This window comes from Acipenser ruthenus, chromosome 59 (assembly GCF_902713425.1).
Source record: "Acipenser ruthenus chromosome 59, fAciRut3.2 maternal haplotype, whole genome shotgun sequence".
Classification (NCBI taxonomy): Eukaryota; Metazoa; Chordata; class Actinopteri; order Acipenseriformes; family Acipenseridae; genus Acipenser; species Acipenser ruthenus.
Genome location: NC_081247.1, coordinates 2,095,504 through 2,107,717, shown reverse-complemented (window position 1 = coordinate 2,107,717; position 12,214 = coordinate 2,095,504). Strand labels below are relative to the sequence as shown.

The window sequence follows — 12,214 nt, the reverse complement described above, 5'->3', positions numbered from 1 at the left end:
TAAGTTTGGTTTAAAATAAATAAATACTATTGTGTAGAGACAATACACAGGGGGCGCTAGGACCAGGTGGAAGCTTCTGGAGTCAGGGTTGGCTCCAGTTCAAATTAATTATTCATTTAATGATTTGTCAATTGTTTAACAAAGTAATTGGTTACCATTTAAAATGTCTGTGAGGGTTTGGTTCGGGAGCTGGATTATTATTATTATTATTATTATTATTATTATTATTATTATTATTATTATTATTATTGTTATTATTATTACTGTGAAACTGGACAACAAACTATTGGTATAAGGTATCTGGACTACGATTTGGACTGTGATTTGGTTTTGGAGACGAGGTATCAGGATTAGCCTGCCTCGCTATTAGTTAGGTAAAGCATCTGTTTAGAAGGACCTGAGATCGGGTTAGGTTTTGTTTTCTTTATTTTTCTTTTGTAAATAATAAACACTCGCTACAGCGTTTTCTCACATCCTGGTTGTCAAGTGTTTATTTTAAGAAGGAACACCTGTGGCAAAGAAGGCAATCCGTCACAATATATAGGCAAAAAATACAATACCATTATTTATAAAATAAAACTTGAAAAAAATGATTCTGCATTGTGATTTAGCAGTGCTTGTATTGTTTTGTCAGACTGCTTGTGGTCTTGCAGAGCTCAGCACCGGACTCTAGTCTGCACAGAACGTGCTCCTCTCTGAGAAAAACAAAGTTTCTTCAGGGGACAACTTCTGATAAAAAATAAATAAATAAATACCTGCAGTAAGATGTTCAAATGGGCAAAAAGAAACTAAACAATACAGCCAAGAAAGTGTGAAACGACCACAAAACAAAGGCAAGCAAAACATGAGGGAACTTTCATACCTACCAACATTTACTTTAATAATTGATATCCATCCAGAGCCTCTTTATTGCTATATTTGGTATGGCCTCCTGTGGATTTGTACAAATTCAAGACATCTTGGCAGAACACAAGCCCTTGCTGTCATAATAGAAAGCTCTGCCCTTGATAGGGGCCCTGTTACTTTAGTACCATAAATTAGCAAAACACTAAATACAGTTGACCTGGACTCCAATATTAATGTAGCAGGGAGACATTACAGACAGAGAAGGGGTGATGTTCGAGTGAACCTACCTCTCACTGACACCCGCACCTCTGCAGAGTCACCAGAGTAAGTTGAGGAGTTCCACATCGCTCTGCACTTGTAGGACCCCTCGTCACTCTTTGAAACACGATCCACACTCAGCTCTGTGTTATTCTGGGACTGAATCTCTTCATTATCTTTAAAAAAGACAATCCTAGAAAATGTATAATTTGTGCGGACACGACACCTTAGAGTCAGAGAGTCTCCCTCAATCACAGGCTGGGGGGGCGTCTGCAGAATCACCCATGTATCTGAAAAGACAGAAAGAGTTCAGATCAACAGGGCTGAGAGACAGGTCAGGATTGAGGAGTCTGCAGGATCACCCATTGATCTGAAAAGACAGAAAGAGTTCAGATCAGCAGGGCTGAGAGACGGGTCAGGATTGACCACTGACTGGAGGGAACTGACAGTTTTACACAAACACACCTGCATCACCACCACTACACTCTCACCATCTCTCCCTCCTCATCCACTTTCTCTCTTTCACTCTCATTTTCTCTTGGGTGACCTTATTCGTAGACATGAAGTTAGTTTCCACTGTTCTGCTGATGATACTCAGGTTTACTTGTCCCTCAAACAGAGCTGTGTGTATCTGCTGCTAACATTTTGAATATCTGTCTTGCTGACATCAAGAACTGGATGTTTAATAACTTTTTAATGTTAAATTCAGACAAAACAGAAGTCATGATACTGGGACCTAATAAAAATACACATTTGGTTTGTTTTATTTGATGGACTGTACAGATTTTAGGGCAGATGTAAAAAACTTAGGTATTATATTTGATATAGACCTCTCTTTCGAAGCACTCATTAAAAATGTTACAAAAATTTTCATTTAAGAAACATTGCAAGACAGAGTTATTCTCTCTAGGCAGGATGCAGTGAGATTAGGGCATGCGTTTATATTATTATTTATTTCTTAGCAGACACCCTTATCCAGGGCGACTTACAATTGTTACAAGAAATCACATTATTTCACATTATACAGATATCACATCATTTTTACATACAATTACCCATTTATAGAGTTGGGTTTTTACTGAAGCAATCTAGGTAAAGTACCTTGCTCAAGGGTACAACAGCAGTGTCCCCCACTGGGGATTGAACCCACAACCCTCTGGTCAACAGTCCAGAGCCCTAACCACTACTCCACACTGCTGACCTCTCTTTCGAAGCACTCATTACAAATGTTACAAAAATGTTTTTTCATTTAAGAAATATTGCAAGACAGAGTTATTCTCTCTAGGCAGGATGCAGAGAGATTAATGCATGCTTTTATATCCTCTAGGGTTGATTATTACAATGGTCTTTTTATTGGGACTAGCCACAACATGATTTCTCACCTCCAACTTGTACAAAATGCTGCTGCTAGAATTTTAACTCTGGTCAAGAGGTGAGAGCATATCACCCCCGTGCTGGCATCCTTGCATTGGCTCCCTGTTAGTTTTAGAATAGAGGTTACGGTGTTGCTGTTAACTTATAAGGAATTTAAATGGTCTTGCTCCTCCATACCGAATAGGAGGCACTTTTTTACACAGAGAATTGTGAAGGTCTGGAACCAACTCCCCAGTAATGTTGTTGAAGCTGACACCCTGGGATCCTTCAAGAAGCTGCTTGATGAGATTCTGGGATCAATAAGCTACTAACAACCAAACGAGCAAGATGGGCCGAATGTCCTCCTCTCGTTTGTAACTTTCTTATGAAACCCTATGTCCCTAATTGCCCGCTCTGATCACTGGATGCTGGGTTACTGTCTGTACCTATTATTCAGAAACAAAACCTCAGGTAGTAGATCTTTTAGTTATATGGCACTTAAATTATGGAACAAATTGCCTATCACAATTAGAGAAGCCCTTTCAGCCGATGCTGTCAAATCTAGCCTAAAAAAACATTTTTATAGCTTGGCATTCTCATCTACATGAGCTGATATTCTCCTGTCTCCACATTTGCTGTTGCTCTTTTTAAAACTAGATTAAAACACATTTTTATAAGTAAGCAATAAGGCACGACAGGGTGTGGGATATACTCGTGACTTATAACGCACCCGGGGAGTGTGGATATTAGAGTATATCCCACACCCTGAAGTGCCTTATTGCGCTTATTAAATTGATCAACCTACATTACAAAAAACCCCCCAAAAAACGTAAAAACATGTTTTAATTAACAAAAAAGTCATTTTTCTTAAATATCCTTCCACCTCTGCCTGACCTTAGAAAAAATAGTCAATTAGAACATAAAGAAACCAAAAATGCATTAATTAAAAAATAATTTCAGCTGTTGAATTGAACATTGCCATTGAAAGTGCAGTTCTGATTCGTTACACTTCTTGTAATTCTTGGTTTATTCATTACATTTTAAAGTAAAATATTACTGTCCATTTTCATCATGACACAGCACAAATGAGTCTGCCTTTAAATCACACAGACCCTTCCTCACAAGACCTGCAATAGTATCAGGTGAGAGTGCGTGTTTTTTTTTTAAATCATCCTTTGTTATCTGGGGTAGTAACAGGAGGCATCCATACCAGACTTGTGCTACAGCTTCACAGTGGCGAGAAAGACATTATTTGCATGGAATCCCCGGCCAGTGTTAAGAAACAATTTAAAACAATGCAGGGCACAGCAGAAGACATGATACCATCGTACCTGGACACATTTAAAAGGTATTACAGAAATTGTCGAGATGAATCAGATCACACAGCTGCGCAGGGAGTGGGTACTTCATATGTAAAAAAATAATGTGATATCTTGTAACAATTGTAAGTCACCCTGGATAAGGGTGTCAGCTAAAAAATAAATAAATAAATAAATAAATAAATAAATAAATAAATAAATAAATAAATTTAAATTAAATAAATAAATAAATAATAATAATAATAATACTGAAGAATGGACAGACCGGGAGCCACGGCAACAAAACATCTTTAACCCCAAAGTCTCTTTTAAGAGGGACCCAAATCTTTTGTGAAAGTTTAAGAGATATTTTTTAAACCATTTATTTTCAAAATGGGATAGGGAAACGCCGTAGTTCAGGGAGAAGGAACAGAGCGATCAGAATGGCGAGTTTTGAATTTATTTGAACACTTAATACTTTTGCTTTTTTCACTGCTTTAATTAATCATTGATGTCCGATTCAGATTCATTCAATATCTCATGTACACTTCGGTTTCCCAAAAGTTCAACATTTACATAAATCTCGTCGGTCATGTTTATTGCGATAAATTCCAATATGTCTAGTGGCGTATGGATATCTGCCAGTGATTTGCCCGTTTTTGAAGAAAAGTGCCGACCCAGAGTGATATGCTGTAATATCAACACCCCCATTTGACCTGTTTTGACCAATCAGGATAGAGTATTTAAAATACCCATTTTATAATATAGCTTATATATCCTAACTTTTTTACCCTTGTATATCCTAACTTTTTTATTTTATTTTACATATTTTACTGTTTTTATTCTGTTCCTTTTTTACTGCTTGTTGTTGTTGTTGTAATAGGTATTGTTTCTATCCTTGTAAAGCGCTTTGTGGCGACCTGTCGTGAAAGGCGCTATATATAAATAAAATGGATTGATTGATTGATTGATTAATTAATTCTAACCTTACCTGTGATTACCGATTTTTACACCTGCATCAGTGAAAGTGCTCCGTCTGTAGACGGAATTCCATCAAAATGGCCTCCATTCCTATGATTCGTGTAGAAATGCCTAAAAATATGTGGGGGGGGGGGGGGGGGGGACGGTAATGTTTCTGCACGTGCTTGATGACTTGTGACCTTTTAGTATATTTTGCTCCTGTTGAACTGTAACTTGATTGAGACTATAGTGTTCTTGTGCGTTGAGAAGAACAATCCAAAGGCAGTATGATGAGTATTCATAACCTGTATTCATTTAATTGTTAAACCTAAACAAACAACTTTGCGCTTTCCAGCTTGCAACTGCAACTTCCCGCTATACCCAAAACCCGGACTGGAGTGACGTAACAATCAGCTACGTTACTTCACTCAAAACATGGACTGGACTCAAACAGCGCCACAGTATTATAACAACATTACATCTCTCCCTTGTTTTAACAAGATAATAGATGTACATATACATATATATATTTATAAGCCCTTTCTTTAAAGTCTTTGAAACTGTAATTTGTGTGATTTCTGGAAAGTCCATTAAATCAAGTTTCTTTAATCAGATATCTTGGAGGTCTTCGAGTTTCTCTTGAAGGGTAATGTCTTTCATGTGATGGGATTTGTTGATCATGCTGGAGTTCTGAATTCTCTCTGCCTCCTCCTAAATTGGTGCATGTTGTCTGGGGGACATCCCCTACCTCTTCCATGGCAGGTAAATCGTTGTTTGGGGTTTTGACCACTTTGAAGTGTGATGAATTTCTAGTGACACGGTGTCCGTGATTTTCAGCTGTAAGCATTGATCCTTTGATGTCGACCACCTGGTATGGTGTGCTATGGAATGGGGTGGATAGTTTACCTTTGTGCAGTTGGCGGTAAAGTACCGTGTCACCTATTTTGATGTCCAAAGGATGTGTATTGTTGTGACAATCTGCATATGTCTTCATGCGTTGCTTCGCTTTTCGATCGGTGTCTCGAAGTGATGTGTCTTCAGTTTGATGGTGCAGGCTGGGAAGTGTAATGTTGATTTTTCTGCCAAACATCAGTTCAGCTGGGGTCAGTTTCGTGGTGATATGCGGTGCAGCTCTATAGTTCCTGAGAAACTTGAAAAGATGTTGTTTCCATGGCTTGCCCTCGGAATGTGTGGCAGAAACTGTCTTTTTAAGTGTTCTCATAAAACGTTCCACCTCTGCATTTGCTCTTGGCCAGTAGGGTGTAATTCTTCTGTGTTTGAAACCAAGGTAGGTAGAAAAGTTTTTGAACTCTTGGCTATAGAAAGGAGGACCATTGTCAGTCTTGACAACCTGCGGAATTCCAAAAGATGAGAATCTTGTCCAGTTTTGGAATGATTGTATTTGCTGACGTGGACTTAACAATTTCTACCTCTGGGTAGCGGGAGTATTCATCTAACACAACAAGCAGATAATCCCCAGAAGGAAAAGGTCCTGTGAAATCAATGGCCACTTGAAACCACGGTCCTTTTGGAAGTTCAGACATTTGAAGAGGTTCCATGTGTGTTTGTGGCACAGCAGCTTGGCATGGGATGCAGTTGTGGATTAGATTTTCTACACGTTTATCAATGCCTGGAAACCACACTTTGTCTCTTATTAGTTGTTTTGTCTTGACTGTGCCTAGATGGCCTTCATGAGCTAAAGCTAGTGCTCTAGACTGCAACGATGTTGGTATAACGAGTCTGTTGCCTCTGAGTATGATGTCTGCATCTGCATTGGTGGTAAGCTCATTGCGCAGGGGATGGAAAGCTTTAAGTGTGGTAAAGTCAATATTTGTGAGTGTGTCAGGAGTTTTATTAATGTCATGCCAATTTCCTTTCTGAATTAAATCTGCTAGCCTTTGTAGCGTAGGGTCTTGCTTGGTTTCTTGTTTCACTTCTAGCATGGTCATCGCCTTGGGGACCGTGTGATCAGCAATGAAACTTATGTACTCTTCCGCAATCGTGCTAGCTTGCGTGTTGTGTGATGACATGTGTGGTATGGGATGCCTTGACATGTAATCAGCAGGGTTATCCTTTCCAGCTTGGTGGATCACTTTAAAGGTATAGGGTTGCAAGCGGAGTCTCCATCTTTCTATTCTAGCGGGTGGTGTTGCTTTTGGGTTGTTGAAGATGTACTCCAGTGGTTTATGATCCGTGATCACAGTGAAATCAGATCCGTATAAGTACAGGTGAAAGTGTTCACATGCCCAGATGATTGCTAGTGCTTCTCGTTCTATTTGAGAGTATCGTTGTTCTACAGGAGTGAGAGCTCTACTAGCATATGCGATTATGTTTGTGATTCTGCTGTCTGGTGCTTGTTGGCTGAGAATGGCACCTAAACCAACCGGACTAGCATCTACAAGAATGGTTGTGTCTTTAGTTTGGTCAAAATATGCCATTGTCTTGTGGCTTGTCAACTGCCGTTTCAATTCACCTAAAGCAAAATCGTGTTTTGAATTCCAGCACCACAATTTGTCTTTCTTTGTAAGTTCACGAAGGGGTTGTGATGTTGTAGCAAAATCTGGAATAAAACGTGCACAGTAGGTTACCATGCCAAGTAAACTGCGTACTTCTGTGATACTGGTTGGGGCTGTCATGTTCATTATAGCCTCAATTTTTTGGGGGTCTGCAGAGATGCCTTCTTTTGAGAATGTATCCATAAAATTCTAGTTTTAGATTTGTTATACTCACATTTGTTTTTGTTTAGGGTGAGGTGATTTTCTTGCAGTCTTTGGAACACAGCTTTGAGACTCTTGTCATGGTCTTCTGGAGTCTTCCCAAATACTATTATGTCAGCACTGATGTTTCTGACATTTGGAATTCCTTGCAAGACCTGCTGAATGGTGTTTTGAAATAGCTCAGCAGCAGATGAAATCCCAAAGTTCAATCTCTTGTAGCGCCACAGACCAACATGAGTGGTGAACGTGGTAATGTATCTTGATTCTGGTGCTAGCTCAAGCTGGTGGTATCCAGCATTTAAATCAAGCTTAGAGAATACCACTGCTAGATTGAGGTCATGGATTAGGTCATCTACTGTGGGAGTCAGGTGGCGTTCTCGCAGAATGGCTGTGTTTGGTAATCTCATATCAATGCAAATACGAACTCTGTCTGGGTCTTTGGGTTTGGGAGCCACAGCAATTGGCGATACCCAGGGTGTTGGACCACTTATTCTTTCTATAATGTCCTGACTTTCAAGCAGACTTAGTTTTTCCTCTACTTTTTTTGTATGTGGAAAGGAATTCTTTGATGTGGCTGGACAACTGGTGGAATGTCAGGGTTGACATGCAGCTTGACTTGGAAATCTTTTAACTTTCCAATTCCTTCAAAGATATTTGCATGTTGTGTCAAGAGTGACTCTAAGAAATGGTGGGTGGACCTTTGGAGTTGTATGCGACACTGAATTAATTTTTAAAAGTCCAAGTTCAGTGGCTGTCTGGCAGCTCAACAACGAGAAATAGTGCCCTTTGACAATGTAGAAAACAGTAGGGACAATTTTTGTGCTGTTGCTAACTGTAGTGCAGAATTTTCCCAACAGTGGTAGGGCTGTGCGAGATCCATATGTGCAAATTTTAATGTTTGCGCGCTGGAGTTGTACCTTGTCTTGTAGTTTGGTGTAAGCAGTTTCATCCATTATGTTCACGCTGGCACCGGAGTCCACAATGACATCAATAGCAGTGTTCTCAACAATAATCTTGGTAAGAGGTTGTTTTGGGTTAATGGTATACACAGTGTAAAGGCATTCATCATCTGAACTTGATCTTCTGTCAGTTTTGCTGGAAGAGTCATCACTTACATGCACTTTGTGCACTTTGGACTTTATATGATGCTTTCCAGGGTTCCTTGTGGTGGGCAAGTGTAGTTTTGAACGGCAGCATTTTTCAAAATGAATCACTTTTCCACATGCTCTGCATGTTTTGCCTTTAGCAGGGCAAAAGGCCTGTCCTCCTCTGTGAGGGTAGCTGCCTCCACAGTTGCATTTATTATTGTCAGGTGCCCTGTTGGTATGTGCTTCTCTGGTGAATTGACGTTTGTTGTGTTGAATGGAATTCACAGGCATTGCGTTTTGAAATTGCTGTTTTGTTTCTTCTATACTTTTTGCATGAAGTTCTGAGAATTCCATAGCCCTTCCTGTGTCCAGCAGTTCTTTCAGTGTCATGTCAGCATTTCGTAGCGCTCTCCTTCTTAAATGCGTGGATGTGCAGCTTAAAATAATTTGAGATTTGATTTCCCTTTCTATACTTGCAAACTCGCATGTTGCTGCCAGGTGTCTGAGTCTCGTATGATATGCATCAAGGGTTTCATCTGCCATCTGTTTTGCCTGACGAAAAACGTATGTTTCATATTCAATGTTTTTTTTCGGCGAAAAGTACTCAGTCAGTTTCGTTACTGCAGTATTATAAGCATCCACTCCCCCGGTTTCTGGCAACGTCTCAAAAACATCAAACACACCAGGTCCAGCGTAATGTAAAAGCATAGCTTTCTTTTGTTTGTTGTCTTTAATGTTTAACGCAATAAGGAAGTTCTGAAATCTTTGAATCCACTTAGTCCAGCGGGGCCTGAGTGAGCTAGGGTCACTGTGTATGTCAAATGAAGGAAACGGAGGAAGTCCAGCTGCAGCCGCCATTTCGTGGTCGTGTTTATTTATTTATTTATTTATTTTAACTCACGTGTTGCGTTGTTCAGATATCCTTGTCGCCAAATATAGTGTTCTTGTGTGTCGAGAAGAACAATCCAAAGGCAATATGATGAGTATTCATAACCTGTATTCATTTAATTGTTAAACCTAAACAAACAACTTTGCGCTTTCCAACTTGCAACTGCAACTTCCCACTATACCCAAAACCCGGACTGGAGTGACGTAACAATCAGCTACGTTACTTCACTCAAAACATGGACTGGACTCAAACAGCGCCACAGTATTATAACAACATTACAGAGACCATAGACACCTAACCCACAGAGCACAGGGGAGGCAAACTATATATTTGTCACCTCGACTTTTTTTGCTCTGTGTAAACACACTATTATTCTATGTTATGGTTTTGCTTATAAATGATTTAAAATGTAAAAAAGGAAAGTCATTCATAAGACGCCATGAGTCCAACATTAAAAATAAATAAATCAATAAATAGAGACCCACCAAAAAACTCACCATACACGAACATTGGTTTGACCCACCATAGTCCGCTCTGCACTATTTACAACAGCTAACGTTCGCAGCAGTGTGACTGCAACAGGAGATGGGCAGTTTGGATGCTACAAAAAATGATTAATTAAATATAGGCTAGGTAATTGTTAGTTTAGTTTGTTTTATTCTCTATTAATTAAATTCTATTCAGACGGTTATTTATGTATTTATTTATTTTTTAAATAAGGATATTAGTAGGTTTGTGTTGCTGCAAAGCCATGAACGGGTTTAAGTTCAACAACAACTCTAAATAAAATGTTACTGCTTAAGCACTGGTAATAAATTGCACAATAACACAATCCCGTTTTTACTTTAGAAATGCTTTTTCATTAAAAACTTGTTGTTCTTTGTTAAAATTAACTTTCAGCTTTCATATTGAAGCTTGTTGTGTACAACTCCTTCAAGCAAACCAAGGAGGAATTTACCCCAGGAGTTTCAGTCAAAATGATCATTGGCCACTTTCACCCATGCACCTGTGACTGACTAATCATCATTTATTCAATTTACGGCTACAGCCACATTCACACATGTGTGTTCTGGCAGGGAGGAATTTAACCCCTTCCCTGCCAATGCACACACACACACACATTACCCTGGCAGGTCTTTTCACTCCCTTATATATATATATATATATATATATATATATATATATATATATATATATATATATATATATATATATTATATATATAGAGATCTTTCTCTCTCACCCACCCCCATAGAGCTTAGCCTGTTGTATAGATCTGTCTGTCTCTCTATCTGTCTTATCCCCCTCTGTATGGATTTTACAATGTATCTCTGTCTCTCTGTGACAGAGGTCGAATGGTGCTTGGTGTTAGATCTCCCTCTCGACCTGTGAGGGCATTGTGTAATGGGAACAGAGTACCCTTAACTAAATGGCACGACAATTTATTCTGTAGGGTAGGTGGAAGTTGGTCATTTAGGAAAGGGGCGCAGCTACGGTATGAAGAGTCTGCATTAAGCTGAGTAAACTCACCAGACACAGTTAATATTACTTTATCGCTGCGCTGTGAGTAGAGTGGCTGATCTCCTCTTTGTCCTCGACAGCAGTACTGGCCCTGGTCAGATATAGCAGCTGCAGTGATTGTGTAGCTGTCACCAGCAGCAGTCTGGAGCACTGGAGTGTCCTCACTGTCTTTGTACCAGAGATATTTCCAGCCAGCAGAACCCCCCTTAACCCCACACCTCAGAGTGACTGTCTCCCCGATGAATATCTCTGGGAATGGAGGCTCAGGGGTGAGTGTAGTCTGGGGCAGCTCTGTAGAAATATAAAGATGATATAATTAGTGTGCACTATGAGCGATGAGGACATTATTGAACCAGTGACATTGACAGTGACGGGGACAGGATGAGGACATTTCTGGTGATGAGGACGTAGAAGGCACAGAACCAGTTACCCCTTCACTGGATGAGTTCAGAAAGGCAATCACAAATTCACACAGTCATTACCTGGAACTGGTTAACAAGATTGAAACAGCATGCATTGAGAAAAGCACGAAAAAGCTGAAGCAATCTACTCTGGACATTTATTACAAAAGCAGAGACATGTAATTACTGTATTCAACTTGCAAGTGTAAATATTTATTTATATTAATGACCATAAACAAAGAAAATAATGTAAAGAGTTTGGGATCAAAAATGAAGTCGGGTTAAATACTTAATTAGAAGAAGTAGAAGTAGAAGAAGAAGAAGAAGAAGATTGGACTGTGATTTGGTTTTGGAGACGAGGTAACAGGATTAGCCTGCCTCGCTATTAGTTAGGTAAAGCATCTGTTTAGATAGGACCCGAGATCAGGTTAGGTTTTGTTTTCTTTATTTTTCTTTTGTAAATAATAAACACTCACTACAGCGTTTTCTCACATCCTGGTTGTCAAGTGTATATTTTAAGAAGGAACACCTGTGGCAAAGAAGGCAATCCGTCACAATATATAGGCAAAAAATACGATACCATTATTTATAAAATAAAACTTGAAAAAAATGATTCTACATTGTGATTTAGCAGTGCTTGTATTGTTTTGTCAGACTGCTTGTGGTCTTGCAGAGCTCAGCACCGGACTCTAGTCTGCACAGAACGTGCACCTCTCTGAGAAACAAAGTTTCTTCAGGGGACAACTTCTGATAAAAAATAAACAAACAAAAATACTTGCAGTAAGATGTTCAAATGGGCAAAAAGAAACTAAACAGTACATCCAAGAAAGGGTGAAACGACCACAAAACAAAGGCAAGCAAAACATGAGGGAACTTCACCGTG

General features: G+C 39.3%; 1 protein-coding gene across 1 annotated transcript in view; it reads right to left on the bottom strand.

Annotated features, from left to right (window-relative positions):
- Positions 1-1,068: 1,068 nt before the first annotated feature.
- The window catches only part of LOC131725025 (Fc receptor-like protein 5), a 28,534-nt gene continuing 17,388 nt past the window's right edge, over positions 1,069-12,214 (bottom strand). Inside the window, exons 7-8 of the mRNA XM_059018357.1 lie at positions 10,940-11,221; positions 1,069-1,394 (exon numbers count right to left, since the gene is read on the bottom strand). Of these exons, the coding sequence (XP_058874340.1) occupies positions 1,096-1,394; positions 10,940-11,221 (581 nt within the window). The 3' untranslated portion in view covers positions 1,069-1,095. The remainder of the gene's footprint in view (positions 1,395-10,939; positions 11,222-12,214) is intronic.